This window comes from Lepidochelys kempii, chromosome 25, assembly GCF_965140285.1.
Source record: "Lepidochelys kempii isolate rLepKem1 chromosome 25, rLepKem1.hap1, whole genome shotgun sequence".
Lineage (NCBI taxonomy): Eukaryota > Metazoa > Chordata > Testudines > Cheloniidae > Lepidochelys > Lepidochelys kempii.
Genome location: NC_136404.1, coordinates 10,819,952 through 10,838,279, shown reverse-complemented (window position 1 = coordinate 10,838,279; position 18,328 = coordinate 10,819,952). Strand labels below are relative to the sequence as shown.

At 53.9% G+C, this 18,328-nt stretch overlaps 1 protein-coding gene across 2 annotated transcripts; it reads left to right on the top strand.

The window, feature by feature from the left end:
- Nucleotides 1-293: 293 nt before the first annotated feature.
- Nucleotides 294-17,750, top strand: DAPK3 (death associated protein kinase 3). Of its 2 annotated transcripts, none has more exons than XM_073323862.2 (9): nt 294-367; nt 2,577-2,722; nt 7,040-7,400; nt 8,608-8,737; nt 9,146-9,194; nt 10,277-10,303; nt 10,617-10,769; nt 11,484-11,529; nt 12,055-17,750. In XM_073323862.2, the coding sequence occupies exons 2-9, from the start codon at nt 2,661-2,663 to the stop codon at nt 12,595-12,597; spliced, it is 1,371 nt and encodes a 456-aa protein (XP_073179963.1). In that variant the 5' UTR covers nt 294-367; nt 2,577-2,660; the 3' UTR covers nt 12,598-17,750. The 2 variants fall into 2 exon arrangements, with proteins under 2 accessions (XP_073179963.1, XP_073179964.1); XM_073323863.2 differs by lacking the exon at nt 294-367 and adding an exon at nt 1,574-1,776.
- Nucleotides 17,751-18,328: the final 578 nt, after the last annotated feature.

The following is an 18,328-nucleotide window of genomic DNA, read 5'->3' as shown; positions in this document are numbered from 1 at the left end:
GCTCTCCGCCAGGGGGGAGGGGCCATGGGGGAGCCCCACCGCCTGTGGGATGGGGCAGGGATAGGACGGGGGTCCATACATACATAGGGGAGCTCGCCGCCCGGAGGGGGGGTGGGCGGGGCCAGGGGGCGCTCACCGTCCGGAGGGGGCGGGGCCGGGGGAGCCCCGCCTCCCGGGAATCCCGGCGTGGCTCCGAGCTGCAGCCCCGCCCCCGCCCCGGGCCAGGCTGATGCGCTGCCGGCTCGGCCAATGGCGCGCATGGGGCCGGGCTGGCTGCGGTGACGTAGGCGCCGCGGCTCAGCCAATGGTGGGCGCGGGGCGAGGGGAAGGAGCCGGGAGCGTCGGAATGCGGCGGCCGCGGGCCCAGGTGCGGGGTCCGGAGCGGGGCCCGGAGCGGGGCCGGGGTCGGCCGGCTGCGGCCGCTGGGGGGTGGGGGCTCTGTGGGGTGCGGCGGGGCTCGGGGCGGCTCTGTGGGGACGGGGAGTGAGGCGGGGGGCTGTGTGGGGGCGGGCCGTAGGGAGTGGGGCAGGGCGGGGGCTGTGTGGGGGCGGGCCATGGGGGGCAGTGTGTGAGGGGGGCAGTGTGTGAGTGGGGCAGGGGGATGTGTGGGGGCGGGCCATGTGGGGGCAGTGTGTGAGGGGGGCAGGGGGATGTGTGGGGGATAGGGGGCAGGGCAGGGGGCTGTGTGGGGGCGGGCCATGGGGGGGCAGTGTGTGAGGGGGGCAGGGGGCTGTGTGGGGACGGGCCATGTGGGGGCAGTGTGTGAGTGGGGCAGGGGGATGTGTGGGGGATAGGGGGCAGGGCAGGGGGCTGTGTGGGGGCGGGCCATGGGGGGCAGTGTGTGAGTGGGGCAGGGGGATGTGTGGGGGATAGGGGGCAGGGCAGGGGGCTGTGTGGGGGCGGGCCATGGGGGGGCAGTGTGTGAGTGGGGCAGGGGGCTGTGTGGGGGCGGGCCATGTGGGGGCAGTGTGTGAGGGGGGCAGGGGGATGTGTGGGGGATAGGGGGCAGGGCAGGGGGCTGTGTGGGGGCGGGCCATGGGGGGGCAGTGTGTGAGTGGGGCAGGGGGCTGTGTGGGGGCGGGCCATGTGGGGGCAGTGTGTGAGGGGGGCAGTGTGTGAGTGGGGCAGGGGGCTGTGTGGGGGCGGGCCATGTGGAGGCAGTGTGTGAGGGGGGCAGGGGGATGTGTGGGGGATAGGGGGCAGGGCAGGGGGCTGTGTGGGGGCGGCCATGGGGGGGCAGTGTGTGAGGGGGGCAGGGGGATGTGTGGGGGATAGGGGGCAGGGCAGGGGGCTGTGTGGGGGCGGCCCATGGGGGGGCTATTTGTGGGTTGGGAGTGGGGCAGGGGATTGTGGGGGGGATGGGGGCAAGGTGGAGGGCTGTGGGTGGGCTAGGAGGCTGTGTTGGGGTGGGCCATAGCGAGTGGGGCAGGGGGTTGTGTGGGGGTGGGCCATAGGGAGTGGGGGCTCTGTGTAGGTAGGGAGTGTGGCAGGGGGCTGTGTGGGAGTTAGGGGTCAAGGTAGGGGACTGTGTTGGGCCGAGGAGTAGAGCGGGGGTTAGGGGGGGAGGGTTGTGTGGCGCTCCAGGCAGATGTAACTTGGGGACATTCATAGGTGCTGGAATTAGGGCTACTGCCGCACCTCCTGGCCTGAAGTGGTTGCCATCACATATAGGGTTTACAGTTTGGTTCGATGGCTCTCATTACCCCCAGTATACACATTGTTCCTGCACCCATGGGGACAGTGATTCTTGTATTGTTGTTGGAGTGTGGTGAGAGGGTGAGGCTTGCTTGTGTGTGTGTGTGTGTGGGGGGGGGGATTAAAGAGAAGGCTGAAGTTCCTTTGTGTAGATCTCTCTCTCCTCCAGTGCACCCCAGTGGGCAGAGTGGAGACATCGTAACAAGCTTAGCTTTGCTTCCTCCTCTTTCAGATTTTATAAAATCAATGTGCTGATTGAGCCACTCGTGGCCTCCATCCAGGGCCAGGCGGCTTATTTGTGGGTCTTCCCCAGTGCTGTCATGGGGCTGAGTAGGGGAGGGTGATCCTTCCTCTCCCTTAGCAGAGGGTGTTGGGGAAGCTGAACCAAAATGTGGGAAGGAGGGTGGCTGAGGGACAAAGAATGATGGTTTCGGGGTCATAGCAGTGGACTAGGACTCACGAGATGTGGGTTTAATTCCTGGCTGTGCCACAGACTCCCTCTGTGATTATGGGCCAGTCCTTGGGCAGGGACAGTCTCTTGCTATGTGTCTCTACAGCACCCAGCACCATGGGGTTCTGCTGGTAGCTTCTAGGGTCTACTTAATAATCTGCTAGACTGAAATATCTTCCCACGAGCTGTGTGGGGACACTGAATCATAACCCTGGAGAGCAGACTGCAGGGATCAGTCCTGCCTTGGCTGGGTGCGAATGAACGAGAAATAGACGCAACATAAGTGCGGGGCTCATTCATCTCTTGTATCCAGTTTAGAGCAGGTGCCGCTGTGTCATGCAGAGGTTCTGTTGCTCATTCCACAGCGCTGGGATGTCTTTGGCTGACTGGGGCATAACAATTCTCTCCCGTTTCCCTTGTCTCCTTCCAGAGTTGAAACGTGCTGTCTGCACGTGGAGCAGGGGAAACTTTGGCTCTCCGAAGTGTGGGCCGGGCTCCTTTTGGTCTGGCAGCCATGTCCACCTTCAGGCAGGAGAATGTGGAGGACCATTATGAGATGGGAGAAGAGCTGGGCAGGTGAGTGTGCTAACTAGGGGGCCTGCTCTGCTGTGGGTGGTGCCGTCTCCTAGCCATAAAGCCAAGAGCCTGACCATTTCTAGTCATTAAATAAACCCATAGCGTTTCTTTTGCTACCTTAGTCAAATTCCATTTCTGGTCACGACACCCTGTTTCCATGTTCCCGCTCTGTATGTTCAGTCAGGTGTGGGATTCTCTACGGCTTGCTGTTTCAAAGTGTTGGGCAGTTCTGCTGTTCAGCTGCTGTGTCTTTCTCCAGAGCCAGCTCTAGTTCAGTGGTAGGTTAAGAAATCTGTTTATATCCCTTATCCACCTCCCGGCGTGGGTCGCATGAGGGTTAATGAATATTTAAAACTTGAGCTGGTTGGGGATTTGTTTTTACACCGCTTTTTTTTTTTTTTGGCTGGATAAAGTTCATTCATTGAAACAAACTTTTTATGGGAATGGGCCAGTTTCGATTCTGCTTCAGTTGGGGAAAGTTTCTCCCGTTCAGGGTGGAGTTTCAACAGAGCTCCAGCCAGCCCGATGGGGGTGGGAGTGGGGGGGAGGACTCAATCTCTCCTGCTGGAGTCGTTCCATTTGTGTAAATAATTAAATATTCATTAGGCCAATGAGAGAGACCATACGGTGACAGGCCCTCCTAGAAGGGCCAAGCATTTTTATTCACAATTCACTCCTTTTTTTAGTGGTGCTATGGCTCTTTTTTTCCCCTTAAGCTCACCTCATGTCCCTGTTTGGCTGGCTCTGCCCTGCCTCGAACAGATGACTGTGGGTTGCTTAGCATTCTTTGTTGGTGTCTCAGTCGCTCTGCATGTTTGGGGCACGTTTCTGGTATGAATCATCTTTGCCTTTCGGCAGAAGCTAGGCCGTCTTTAGAACACGGGAAGAGGAGGTTATTGTGTTGCGTACAAACTGGGCTTATTCATGCTGGATGCAAAACCTTTGTGGATCTTAGCTGGGTTCCATGCCTTAGCATAAAAATAAACTCTCCCCAAGCTTTTGGGGTTGATGATTGAGCTGCTGTTTGTTACAGCAGTGCCCAAAGCTCCCACTCGGTGTAGGCCTTTGCTCCAGGTGCTATATAAACCCATAGGAAGATGCGGCTCCTGTTCCAAAGGGCTTATGGCCTAGCACAGTGATATTCAGACAGACTCGTGAGCCGCCAGTGGCTCTTTAACATGTCTCCCGCGGCTCTTTGCAACACACGATATTAAAACACTGTGTGATTGAATTATTAACCAATCAGGGTGCCTTTACTATGTTATTAACCAGTTGTAGTTGGTAAGATGATAATACTTGGTCAGTCATTTTGCTGTGAGAATAATCTATACAAATAGGAAACGAAACAATGAATTCACCTGCCTGTGGCTCTTTTGGGTAACGCTGATGGCTAATTTGACTCCTGAACCACTGAGGTCTGAGTGCTGCTGGAGTTTGACTCTGTAGGGGAACGCTTGCTTGTAAACATGGAAAAATCCTTTGGTGGGAACATTTCTGATGATCTTAGGCTTTTTAGAAAACCTTTCCCCACCAAATTAATCTTCTGAATCAAACTGAAGTTGGTGGTGTCCCTTGAAGAAGTCTGCATTCTAAGTCTGAACTGTAGAAGCAGAGTTAAAGTGGTTCGGGTGTAGCAAGCCCAGAAAAATTCTGATCCATGTGTGTGTGTGAATGGCGTTTAAGTTTGGCATTAGACTTCGGCATCTAAACCTAGCTGGTGATTGCCATGGTGTCTCTGGTTTAAATAACGTGCAACGTTAGATGTTCTTCGGCATCCTCCGCTGCTAGCTAAGTGGTGTTGTGTATGGGAATATCACTCGGGAGTTCCTTAGGGACAGTATTTTCCTTTTGAGGGCTGTAACCGCACAGGTGGCCCTGTTGGTGTTTAAATAAGAATGACGCTTGTTAGAACCCTGCACAGGCTCAAAACGTTTTCCAAGCAATCCTCCCTCCGCTCCTGGAAGGTGGACAGGCAGGGAGTGTTACCCGGGCAGGGGTATTGGCGTGGGGCTTTGTGGGTTTGGCCCATGCTGCAGTGCATAGGTACATCCTTCTGTTTACCTTGAGATGGTAATTGGTCTTCTCCATTGCCTGGCATAAGAGCTGGCAACTCTTCAGGTGAGCTCTTCGAGAGGCTTTTAAGGTTACATTCCTGGGCCTGTTGACCTTTAGTTGAATTCTCTTTTCAAGTCTGCTGGACCAGCCTGCTGGTGCTGTAGTTCTGCTTTCTTGAGCAGCAGACAAAGGTTTGTTTCATGGGTTCCTCTAATCTCTGGGCTCCCCAGCCCCTTGGGAAGGAGTTTTGTGTCACCAACCTGTCCAGCTGAGCAAGGAGCAGCATGAATTCCTCTTGTTCCCTCTTGTTCAGGCAGCTGGAAGGTTGACCACTGTGGCAGTGAAGAGAGATGGGTGCTGGGGGGGGGGGGGGGACGGGGAACAAGATTTTTAAAGGAGGCAAGTGGTTCCCCCTTCCTCTGTGCTTTGGGTTTGACTAATGTGTTTATAAAGGGGTGAGCATCTTAAAAAGGGTGTGCCTCGTGCTCCCTGGAGAAGGAATCCAGGGAATCACTAGGTCTTTACTGTTCTGGCGGTCTCTCTCCTTTGGTGTGTGAATATTTCATCACTTCTCTGTCCCAACAGGGAGAGTTAAGGGCAAGGTGACCTCCTTATTTCTGCATTTCCTAGAAGACGTTGGTTTGTTAGACATTTCATGCTTCGTAACCCCGCTTCTTCCTCCCCTGCGCAGCACTCTCTCCTCCAGCCAGACTGCTGGATTTTGCTGGTGGGAGTCTGGGAAGCCTTTAGCATTTGATCAGCTCTGACTGTTTCCTGTCCGAGTGCAGCCTTTTATGGAAAGTTCAGGCCCAGCAGCTGCCAACCAATGAAGCGAGCCTTGATGTCACTGTTTAAAAATGTAAATAACCCCATTGGAGGCGGAAATGCTGGCAGTGTAATGAGGAGGACGACGATGCAGGGTAGGGTGACCAGATGTCCCTATTTTATCAGGACTGTCTCTCTTTTATAAGCGCCTATTACTCCCCACCGCCAGTCCCAATTTTTCACACTTGGTATCTGGTCACCCTAACGCAGGGGCAGTTAATTTTGATCCTCCCAGGAAGAAGAAGAAATGCACCTAAATCTGGGCATGTAACTTTCAGAGGTTTAGTGGGTAGATCAAGGGACTGGGTGGGGTCAGGATTCCCTGGGTTCTGTTTTTTGACTCTGTCGCTGACCCCCTGTGTGTCAGTAACATCCCCTCTGAGTCTCGCTTTTCCTGCTTGTAAAATGGGGGTGTCACTGATGTAGACCATGGCAGGGAGCATGTGTTACAAATTAGTATTCACAAAGCACTTGCAAATCTAAAGAGCGCTGTAAGCGCCGAGCGTTACAGCCTGGGTCAGTTGCACAGGCACCCTTCTCCCCAAATGCTCCTCACGATGAAATTGACATCTCGGGGTGCTCTGGAATGGTGGTTGGAACTCTTGAGCTGCCAGTTTCATAAATCTGAAGGCCGGAAGGGACCATTGTGATCATCAGAACACGGGAACTCTGCCTGATTCCAGCACTGAACCGCAAGTTACAGGGCTATGTTTCAGCAGGATATTGTACAAATGCCGAAGCAGCATAATCACATTGTTACCATGATACGCTTCCTGATACCTGGGTAGATTAATACGTTTCAAGGAAGGGCCAGAGATTTGTATGAATCAGAATAGCATCTGCAGTGACGTACTTAGGATAAAACCAGCATGGGCCATCAATCCTCACGCTCTAGGATGTTAACTGAATGCTAGCTGCATTCAAGGGAAGTTCGTTCCTTCCTTCCTTCATCCTACCCAGCACAGCAGCACATAGTGGCGGTATCGGTTTATTCCAATCCTGCATCTGATGCATCACATATTGACAACCAGAGGGGATGAGCTGAGCTATTGATCTGTCCTGGCTTGGCAGCAATTCGGTCTGTTTGTACTCCACAGGCGGCTGAAGTGTGCTCTCCAAGAAAGGGGCTTTTATTCTGCCTTGGTGCTCAGCTTTGTCCATGATGCCACCATCCCTGAGCTGGCCAAGTGGTGCATGGAGAAGGCAGACGCTTAGACCTGGAGTCGAGTGGAAGGGCTTTACCTGCTGCCCATGGAAGCGCTGTGGCCCCAGCGGGTTTGTCAGGAGTTGTACCCTTCTCAGTGAGGAAATGCACCAATGGGAGATCTCTTTAGAACATAGCAGACTGTAGCTGCCCCACTGCAGTCACCGATTCCTCCAGGCAGGTGCCAGTGAGGAGACGTCTTATTAACTGCTGCGTCCCCTCTCCCCATGCAGTGGCCAGTTCGCCATTGTGCGGAAGTGCCGGGAGAAGAAAAGCGGCCTGGAGTATGCAGCCAAGTTCATCAAGAAGCGGCGCCTGTCGTCCAGCCGGCGGGGCGTGAGCCGGGAGGAGATCGAGAGGGAGGTGGACATCCTGCGGGAGATCCAGCACCCCAACATCATCACGCTCCACGACATCTTCGAGAACAAGACGGACGTGGTGCTGATCCTGGAGCTGGTCTCGGGGGGCGAGCTCTTTGACTTCCTGGCTGAGAAGGAGTCTCTGACGGAGGAAGAGGCCACCCAGTTCCTCAAACAGATCCTGGATGGGGTCCACTACTTGCATTCCAAGCGCATAGCGCACTTCGACCTGAAGGTAAGTTTCGGCCTATGAAGCCCAGGGCCCTTGCCTGCTAGATGCAGAGGAGTCAGTGTGGACGGACTTGTTGGCTGTGAGGCCGGCTCCATCTTGTGCGTTGATATCATTAGATTTTTTTTCCTCAGCTAAATGAGAACAAAGCCGGTCGGCTCCAAGGGCTGCTGCGGGAAATCGTTCATGGTCCAGTAGTTGGCGCTCTTTTTTTCTTGGGTGTGGTGTGGTGCCACGGGGGATGGGAAATGAGGTGTGCTTTTCGAGGTGAGGCATAGACCAAGCAATCAGGACTTGCTTTTGTCTACACTTCCCAAGCCCTCTGAACCCAAACACATGGGCTGAAGTCTGCTCTCGTTTGCACTGGTGCCAAATCGTTTACTCTGGTGGAGTACTCTGGGTGTTTGCTGGCATGTCCGTGATCAGACTCTGGCCTGTTGCTTTGGAGTCAAACCGAAGCGTGTAAGCACAGATGCAAAACACTGAATCCAGATCGGATACCCTGTGCTTCACCTGGGCAGGTGAAGCTGGGACAGGCAGTGAAGGGCTCTTGAGAGACAGTAAACAAACCACAGTAGCAAAATGCACGCAGTGCTTGTGTAAAGTCACTGAGCGTTGAGTCCAGGGTCTCAGCTGCAGCTGAGGCTTATCTGTGGCATTCTGAGTGGAGGTTTGAAATAACCATGTAGAACTGGTTCCACACCAGCCACACTTGCTTCGTGTGCTGCTTAGTCTCTACTTCCTGCTGCGTGCATTTTTAACTCCCCTCGGCAGCTGCGGGAGAGCAAGCTGCCTTTCAGATCCCAGGCAGAGTCTGCTGGGCTGGCAGCTTGGAAAGCCGTATTCTGAGCAGAGACGGCTGAAGCCTGACCTATGATAAAAAATTAATTTGACCTAAGCTAGGTTGGTGGTTCGTGTCCATGCAATGCCCCCTCTGTTGGCTGTCGCACCCTCTCCAGGAGCACTTTCACTGATTTAACTGGGTAGGGGGAACTGACAGCTGGGGCCCCCAGCCCTGGCACCACCATAAGCTGCCTTACGTTGACCTAACTCTGTAGTATAGAGCTAGACCAAGCCTGAGGGGGGGAAAGGGGGTTAGGGAATCACAGGATGTCTCTTTCCAGTATAGAGTTGCGCTCAAAGGTATGGGGATCTTAGTGAGCGTTGCTGGAAGCCAATATGAAAAAGCCCTGCTACTTTTGCTTCTCTCCAGCCTGAGAACATCATGCTGCTGGACAAGAACGTGCCAAACCCCCGCATCAAACTCATCGACTTCGGCATTGCTCACAAAATCGAAGCAGGGAACGAGTTCAAAAACATCTTTGGGACCCCGGAGTTCGTAGGTAGGAGGGGAAGTGGGACAGTGGCGGCTCGCGGGGTTCCGGAGGCTTGTTTGAATCTGGGAAAGATGCCCTGTGACTTCGCAGTGAAGGAGAGCCAGGGTGGCTGGTTGGGAGTTGTATTCCTGCATGCTGCCCCTGTGTATCAGAGCCCACAACGGCCTCCCTTCGCTCTATCAGCTGTGTAGCCAGGACCGCCCTGAGTCTGAGGAAGCTGCCAGTGCAGCCCTGGACTGGGTGAGATTTGGGTACCCTTACTACAGCTCTTTTTGCCTGGGGACGTCAAAGTATCACCAAAGCTTTGGCTACGTACAGTTGGGTGAGGGTTTGAGTCGTTGCACGAGATGGCTGAAGCTGCTTGCAATGGATTTTCCCTGCAGCATAACTTTGTCTGTCTCTCTCCTTCTAAAGCCCCTGAAATCGTGAACTACGAGCCCTTGGGGCTGGAGGCTGACATGTGGTGAGTATGCCATGACGCTCCATCATAACCACAGGCCCGTTGTAGAACATCTGATGTGGGTGGCTTCGGCCCAGTTCTTAGTGAGCAGGTGTTTGTACCCTCTCTGTGGTGGACACCAGCTGGCAGCTTCCTTACAGAGGCCAAGAATTAAATGCACCTGGAGACTGAACCGTCGTCTTGTTGCTGGAGGGGAGTCCCTCTAAGCCGTGCTTGAGGGGTGCTCAATGTGGGCAATGTGAGGGAAGCGGCTCATACCAGCTGATATGTTAGCTAGCAGGCCATGTGCTGTCTTGGCCCATAGACTAGCTTGTAGTGCTAATATGTATGTGGCACATTCTTGTAGGTAAATGGGTTGCTTCAGTCTGTGGGGCTGTCAGCCTGGCACTGGCAATCAGTCTGGGAGGAGGGGATTCTGCATTTGTGGGGCTTGTTTCTGTCCCTTGGTTGTCTTGCGTATCCAGGCAGTGTTCTGGCTGGGGTCTGCTGACCCCGTTGCTGTCTGCTCAGTGTCCCCATCTAATTCCCTGCTTTTATATATTTTTGTCCCTCACTCCTGTTCCTGTGCTTCATCTATTGTCCCAGGTCGATACCTGGTTCTGTGGTACCTCTCTCTCTGAAGAGGACAGTCCCTTAATTCCTGGTGGGCCCCACCAATCCGTCTTTCAGACAGACTAGTCTCTTTGAATGCTGCTAAATCTAGCTCTGGGGTGGGGGTGGGTGGGTGTTGGGCTTGTGGGCCAGGGCTCGGGATAGGCCTGTAATCACTGGAGGCTGAGTGGGATTTGGGTGGCTTGCGCATCCTGGATGTTTCTAATGAAGTAACCCAACCCTGGATTCCCTGACCTGAGCTTTGATCTTTAACTTGGGACGCTAACAGGGAACCTTGTCCTAGACCTAGAAAACGTCTGTGCTAAGGGAAAGGTGAAATCTTGGGGAAAGCTGACTGCAGGATGGACCGATCTGTCACTAACCTGTGCCCTCTGTTGGAAAACCTAAAAGACTTGAGGCTGGAGTGAGGAAAGACCTGACTAAAAACTGATCTACAATGCAGTGATCTTATATCCTCTCTCTCTCCCCCCTAGGAGCATCGGGGTCATCACATACATTCTGTGAGTATAAAGACAATTCTTCTCTCTGGGTAAGAATATGCTCTTCTGTGCCTGAGGAGACTGTGTTGTCAAGGGCTGGGATTCAGGACTCCTGGGTCCTACACCCAGCTCTGCCACTGAGTCACTGCCTGACCTGGGGTGAGTCCATCAGTGTGTCCCTCCCCCCACCCCCCAAATGTAACCAAGGTCAGAGGAACCAAAGTAATGTTAGTTCCTCCTGGGGGCTGCATGAGTCCTGCAGAGCTGGAGTTTGGGAGCGAGCGGCAGGGCTTGGTGCTTTTGGCACAGAGCGGGGTCTGATCTCTCCCTGCAGTCTAAGTGGCGCCTCTCCGTTCCTGGGCGAAACGAAGCAGGAGACCCTGACGAACATCTCCGCCGTGAACTATGACTTCGACGAGGAGTATTTCAGCAACACCAGCGAGCTGGCCAAGGACTTCATCCGGCGCCTGCTTGTCAAGGATCCCAAGTACGAGACCAGTTGGTTGAAACAAACTGTGGGGAGCGAGCGTGGGGATGGTCTGCTGTGTGCCCAGTACTGCCCCCTGCCAGCAGCCTCTAAAAGCCCCAGCCTCCCTCTTGCTGCCATTGTGCAGTGGATGAGCTTGGCTAACCTGTTGCTTGTTGTCACCCCAGAGCACACTCCGTGTAAGCGGAATGGCAGGCGACTGCCCCTGTCTTAGGCCATAAATCAGCTAGAAGTGCTGTTTTCTCACGTCCATAGCCTCCGACAGCTGCTTATTATCTGCCATCAACAGGTCCAGGTTTGCACAATATCCTCAAAGCCAAAATACCTGCTGCTCCAGGTGTGCAGGTTTAATGGGAGCTGTTAGACTGGCTCTCGTCTCTTCAGGACGATAGTCTGTTACCAGACTGCTGTTGCAGCACCTCTGACAGCCAGCTCCCCTCTAAAAGGGATCCCTCACTTAGCAGAGAAGCTAGTTCGCCTTGGGCAGCGGTTGGGTCCACAGGGCAGGAAGGCAAATAATTACAGTACAGCCTGTGTTTGGGAAGCTGCTGCTGATTTGACAGCTGGCACTTGGTGGGATTAAAGCAGAGACTGAGAATAACTGGCCCAGCTCTCTCTGCATGTGGGTTTCATCTGAAAACTAGTGACCTGAGCGGGCCAAAAGCTCGGTCCAGCTGCTGTAGCCTCGAACAATCAGACCTAATGTCATTGCAGGAAGCGGATGACAATTGCCCAGAGCTTGGAGCATCCCTGGATTAAGGTAAAAATCCATAAATTCTTGTGGCCTGGCTCCGTTTGCCAAAGGTACCGAACAGCTCAACTCCTATGGATGGGAACGGCGCGCACTCAGCCTCCTCTGGAGAATCCGGCCATTCATCGTGTTGTCTTTAAATTACACTTGGCATCACCCTTTAAGCAGGGGGCTTTTGCTTCTCATTTGCTCCACCAGCCTGGAGAGATCTAGCAGCTGTGCTGACTTGGTCTAGAGGGAGCTGATTCCTGGCCAACCTTGAAGCAGGGGTGGGGGCAAAACAATGTGGAATTCTCTACAGGCAGGGAAGTGGGGGACCGGAGGCCATGTCTCCATCAATATTGGCTTGCACCATGGAGGTAGGGGAACGGCACTGTGTGTGGGCTGGCTGTGAACCATGCTGTGAAGGATATGGTGTGAATGCAACTGCAGGGCTTGCTGTTAGGCTGTTTAAATGCACAGCCTGGAGGTGGAAGGGGAGAGTCATTGATGCTGGATGGTACCCGAGAGCTGAGTTTTCCCTTCTCCTTGCAGGTGATCAAGAGGAGGAACGTCCGCAACGAAGACAACGGCAAGAAGCCGGAGAGGCGGCGTCTCAAGACCACTCGGCTCAAGGAGTACACCATCAAGTCCCACTCCAGCATGCCCCCCAACAACACCTACATCAACTTTGAGCGCTTCTCCAAGGTCCTGGAGGAGGTGGCTGCGGCTGAGGAGAGCCTCCGGGAGATGGAGAGGAACAAGAAGTCCTTCCGGGAGGACATCGAAGCCTTGCGCTCCATCTACGAGGAGAAGGAGTCCTGGTACAAGGAGGAGAATGAGAGCATCAGCCAGGACCTGCGCCAGATCCGGCAGGAGCTGCAGAAGACAGAGGCCCTGAAAAAGCAGACCCAGGAGGAGACCAAGAGCACCCTCCTGGTGGCCAATGGGCTTAAACGGCGCTACCGGAAGTTGGAGAACCGCTATGAAGCTCTGGCCAAGCAGGTGGCCTCAGAGATGAAGTTTGTGCAGGAGCTGGTGTGGTCAATGGAGCAGGAGAAGCTGCAGGTTGGAGAGGGGGACTGCAGCATCCGCTAGCCTTCATCCTCTGAGCTTGTGGGGCTGGGGAGGAGGACACGGTGGTGGGGAGAATACCTTTGCCACGGCCTGTATAGGGGAGACACCCAATCTGTGCCCACTTGAGCTTCATCTATTCACCAGGAGCCCGAGAGACTCTACCTTAATGGCATAAAACCAGAGTAGATTGCTGCAGCGTGTAGTATCTAAGTATGACAGCCTAGAAACTACAACTCCCATCATGCAATGCTTTTGATCCAAACTGTAGTCTGCTGAGCCCACTGCATGCTGGGATCTGTAGCCTTCCCCTAATTGCCCCGCTATATTGAAGTAGAAGGCTGCACTATTTATGGGCTGGTCTCTGGCCAGCCCCCTGTTTTGAGGGTATATTGGCAATGGCAGCTCTTAATCACTTGCGAGTGGGTCCAGTCCTTGTCCAAGGACTTGGGCTGTTTCTTACTCTGAAATTAACGAAATCCCTTGCTGAGCTTTCTTAATGTTCCATCTCTCTTCCCCCTCGTACTCTGACCACCAGCAGTGAAGCTGTGACTTGTCTTCTAACTCCCTGCAGCCATGGCTGTGATGATCCTGACCTGGGTACTGCAGTTGCTTGGACTTCTAGAGCATCCCGACAGCGGGAGCTGCTCTTGCAAGTTCATAAGACTCTTGCCTTTCTGGGGAGAGAGATCAGCAAGTGTTCCCAGATAAACTAGTTCCGTGGGGCACAGCTGAATGGCTCAGGGAGGGGCCTCTGATCTGTGCATTGTACAGACTCTTGATAGCTCCTGACGCGTTTGGAGAGGGAAGAGCCAAACCCTTTGGAAAAAGGGGCTTCTAACTGGCCAGTCCATAACCCGGCTGTCGAGTTCTCCTGACCTGAGCAACTCACCTTAGCCGACCTCCTCAGCCGGCTTGCACAGTGGCGGCCTGTCGGTACTCTTGCCAGTAGAATCTCTCTCACTGATTTGCAGTCTCCTCAAGAGCTGTTGTTTCAGCAGCGTGACCTTCTTTCCTTCTCGGGAACTGCCTTTGTCCCTCAGTGACCCAAGTTGGGGGAGGGCTTTAATTTCTTTTTAAACTCTCCAAGCCACTTTGCTGTTGGAAATACATTTTCTTACCATTCTGGGCGGAGAACTGATCACCCTGCGATAATCCTAACCATTGAGACTAGAGCTGCCTCCCATCCAGCAGTTACTAGTTATCTGTTGGCCTGTGGGGCTTGGGCTTGCTTTAGGGCTTCTGGGCACCATTCCCAGCTGCACAGGATGCTCTGGAAGGTCTCTGTAATGCTAGGGCCTCCTCTCAATGATCCTTGCCCTTTCCCAGGGTTTAATTTGCACCTCCCTCAATCTTGGCTGCGGAAGAGACCGGCTGAGCTCTCCTGAGCCAGTGCTGGGTTGGAGAATTGAGTCCTTTTGTCCTAATGAGGGCAGGGTTTGGTCTTCTCCTGCCATGCTTCTTCCCTGCTGGCCTGCATATCAAAGACCCAGCTTTATCCAAGGCAGGAGAGCACCGGGAGTCTAGGATCCCGAACCCAGGCAGGCGTCTTCCCAAGATACACTGGGGATGCTGTGGCTCTGATGGCAGCAGGGGCTGCCATGAACATACCTGCCCATGTCAACTCCCCGTGCCTGGTGCCTGCATCTCCTTTTCTGCACCTCCTGGCCTGGATGTTTCTCTGGAGCCCTCTTGGCTGGGGCTGTTCCTGCTGCTTCTCGGAGCCTTTTTCATCTGTGAATTGCTCGTCGTCTCCCACTCCCAAAGCAGCTGGATACCTCCCAGCTTCAGTCTCTGCCTGTCACGTGGCTTCTGTTTTCCCTCCCCTTGGACCTTGGTGCCGCTCGGCCCTGAGACCTTGTAGGGGTTTGTGCAGCCTTTTTCTATCAACCTCTTTCTTCTTTGTACAGTAGGAATACCAGCATCGTGGAAGCTAGAGATGGGAAAGATCAACTAGCAGGCACATGGAGTTGGCTAACGCAATGCAGGTCCTTCCTTGCTGTTCCCTTTGCTGTCTCTTCTGCCTCTTCCCTGATTCTCTTCCAGGCTGCCTGGCATTGTGCCCAGTACTCCAGACTGGATTTGCTGGCCACAGCAGGGTCATAAGGGTTTCTCCTGACTCCTGCTCCTTGTTCTGCATGTTCCTAACCGCTATTTGTCACTGGCCAGATCTTCAGTTTCTCTCCTGCCCTAGTGGCCTGATTCAGTGTTTGGCCCTCTAGGGCCTAATTCCCTTGGACTTTTCTCCCCAGTCCTCTCCTTATGTTAGTCACATGCAGAAGCCACTTCTCAATGCTTGTCCCTCTTCTCCCCTGCCCCGCCTTTGGGCGTTGACTGGCCTCTGTGCACTTCTCATTTCCCTGCATGTTGCCAGCATGTGCCAGATCAGAGCCCACCGTCTGTGGTACTTGATTTGTCACTTCCGTGTAGTTATTCCCCTACCGCCTTCCACCCAGGGACCTCGGAGTGCTTTGCAGACACCACCTGAACCTCCATTGACTCTGTGGTCAGAATCCGCCTACGTTTTTAGAGGTGAACTGAATTGCACGGTCCAGTCACTGACCCGTGGGAACAGAACCCAGGAGTCCTGCCTTCCATCCCCACCTCGACCCACTAGCCAATCCTCTTGCCTGCGAGCTAAACCACATTTCTACCTCCACCACCCATATCCATTTACGGCTGCTCTATGGCCTGTTACCCAGTCAACTTTTGTATTTCGTCGTCGGTAAAACATTCACTGCCTTGATGCTGCCCCCTTGCTACATTGTACTGACAGCTGCTTTGATAGTTCAAGGCAACTGTTCGAGTCTGTAGTGTACCTTGAATTTCAGTTTCCCTAACTTTGACCCTTATAGCCACATGCTGTCTTCAACCCCAGGTCCAATCAGTTTCCTTTCTTGGCTTCCCTCCCATCTGCCCTAGCCTGGAATTTGCTCTATACAACCATCCAGTGCAAGAAAGAGTCTGCATACAGATCGGCAGTGGTGGGGGAAGAAACAGTCTCTCAAGCTGGAAAACAATAATCAGGATGCAAACATGGCATGTGCGGCTCGTTTGGCCTCTTCTGGTCTGTGGACTCTAATGTCAGGAGTGGAAGAATGCCCTGGATTTTCCTGGCTTTTGTGCTAACTCTTCCTCATTGATCCCTCCAGGGAGGTAGCAGCAAGGAATTTGTTGCTTTACAGTTCAATGCTTCCACATTGAAAAGCCAAGCTGGCTAGTGACTGTGTGGCTTGAGAATCCCTTTTCAGCTGGTCTCTCTCAACCCCTTCTTTCTTCCGTGTGTCTCTGCTTAACGGAGGAGACAATCTGTGACCAAAGACTTTGAATCTCACAGGGGCCCAATCCTTGCAGTTGCCAGATACACTCCAGTCCTGTGGATTTCACTAGGAATAAAGGATTGCTTGTCACTTCCCAGGATCGGGCCCCATGTCTGCAGGGAGTGTAACTGCTACTCTGCGCTCATGTCACTTGTTGCCAGGCTACGTAACCAGAGAGGGAGTAGGACCCCGGCAGTCGGGGTTCAAGGATGTATCCTGGGTGTGGTCGGATAGGACAGCAGCTACGCCTAGAAATCTCTCCAACGTTCTCTTTACCCAGCTAATGGATTTGGGCTCCATACTGTAAACTGAAAGAACAAGGAAATGCCTAGCGGAGAATATTGCTATGGTCTCTTCCTGTGCAAGAGGCGATGTTTGCCCTTCTCCCGTTCCGACTGTATTACCCTTTTCTCCTGTGCCATAGCTCCAAAGGTCATGGATTCGAAAGGCAGCCCCATGCCTGCGTAAGCTGCAGCATTGAGGGCTGTCATGTACCTCTTGAACTCTGAGCTGTCGGGCCCCCGGGGCCACTCGGAGATTAAACAGACCCGTGCGTTTGTGCCAATCCCAGTCGAAAGCACCAGTGCACATGCCGTAACCCAGCACCTAACTTCCGTAATGAAGTGGATGCCGTCCAGAGGGTGCTTTCAAGCGAACTTGTTCTAGGAGCATGGAAATGTCTGTGTAAAATGAGGGAGGGACCGGTACTGGGACCTGGACAGGTTGATCTCTAGGCTTGGTTGGATACACAGCGGATCAGAGAAACGAGATGCTCAACAAAGAGATGTTGGTTGCCAAGCTGGTACCAGATCTGCAGAAAACATGTGTTTTCCTGGCTTCTTCCTTGGCTGTGATGTGTGATCTCCAAGTGTCCTTTCCGTACCAATCTGCTGGGCGTTCCAAGGGGCTGTAGGAGGGAACCTCGCAGCCACTCCTGTATGTTCCTGGTTTTTGAATACCTTTACCCCCAGGTGCCGGTGCGGGATTAAATAGATGAGGGGAGGCAGGTGTGAACTACCAGGTGAGATGTGAGGTTTGTCCACGGTCTGGTCTCGAGCTGCTTGGATTAGTTGGGAGCCTTCTGGTGTGCTCGAGTGTGTTGCACTTTGGCAATCCTTTGCTGTCCTTGAGCAAGGATCAGCTTCACTTCCCATCCAGGGAAAGTCCTTAGCCAGTCCCCGAAGCTGTAAGCAGATGTCAACACAACACAGGGCCTTGAGGAGGGAGACAAGCATGGGCTGGATCTTGGGGAATCCCGCCGCTTGTCATGAACATGGCAGTGGGGGTGGATAGAAACTCCTTCTGTGTGAGAGCCACTAGCCCCTGGTCCACTCCCAGAGCAAGTCTCCACTTGACGTAGGGTCCCCAACGGAAAGGCTAAGAGAGGTCTCTGGGGACCAGCGGCTCTGCCGTTGCTCGGGGCCTGGGGTTGGTTGGTTTGTATCGGAGCCTAGGGTTGAAAGGCAGATGGTGCCTCTAGCTCCTTTCCTGAAGCATGTGTTGGAAGGCGGGCTGTAGTACAGCTCCGCAGCAACAACCAGCAGCCAGTCAGTGTTCAGCTTTGCCTGAAAGGAGTCGGGGTTGGCCAATCACTGACTCTCATTGTTATGAATGTAGACAGGGTCTGAGCCCTCTTTCGTGGTTCGCCCACCTGGCTGTCTGGGCTCATGGGTGGCGTGTTCTGTGCCATGTCCTAGTGCCGGTGTGGCAGGGAGATGAATTAACCTTGGTGTAGGTCCGTTTTTATTAGGAACGAGTGAACCCATGCACTCCTCTGCTCTGTGACACGCACAGGCCAGTACCGATAGGTTATACGAGCCTGTCTTTATTTGAAAGGAATAAAGATTTCTGTAGCAACGGGCTGCGGCATTGGCTTTTGTTTTGACGTGGGTGGGAGAGGGGACAAGGTAGCCTCAGCAGGGTGAGCTTATATTGGTAAACTCGCTATGTGCCTCTCGCCTCCAAGGCGCTGGTTCGAATCCAGCCAGAGGAGAGGGTTAGCAAAGCTGCTTAATGGTAGATCACCATGAGGGTGCCCTGCATAGAGTCCACGTCGTCATGTCCATGTGATTGCAAACCCTACCCTGCTTCCCCCTCGCCATGCCCCACAGGGGCCGGGCACTGTCCTGTGGCTAAACACTGGCCTTTCTTCTCCAGGGCTAGGAGGCCAGCTATCTTTTCCGTGCGCTAAATTCATACCACTTGAAATGCCTCATCTGGATTCCCTGTGGCAGGAGCTCTCTGCCCTTCAATGCAATTCCCTGGGCAGGCTCTGTACTTTGCCGGTTGAGTTAAAGGCGTCGGTGTCCTCCTCCCTGCCCCTGATCTAACAGGAAAACAAACTTACCCCAGCTAGGCCAGTGTAATGCCCTAAGCACGTGTGCCCCTGTGCCTGCAGGGGCTGCCCATGTAGGATGGCAACCAACTCATGCCCA

Excerpts from the sequence above, each read along its gene's own strand:
- DAPK3 (XM_073323862.2), top strand. The coding sequence starts at position 2,661 with ATGTCCACCTTCAGGCAGGAGAATGTGGAGGACCATTATGAGATGGGA. Across the intron at positions 2,723-7,039 it reads ATGGGAGAAGAGCTGGGCAG|TGGCCAGTTCGCCATTGTGC; the intron begins GTGAGTGTGCTA and ends CTCCCCATGCAG. Across the intron at positions 9,195-10,276 it reads GGGCTGGAGGCTGACATGTG|GAGCATCGGGGTCATCACAT; the intron begins GTGAGTATGCCA and ends TCTCCCCCCTAG.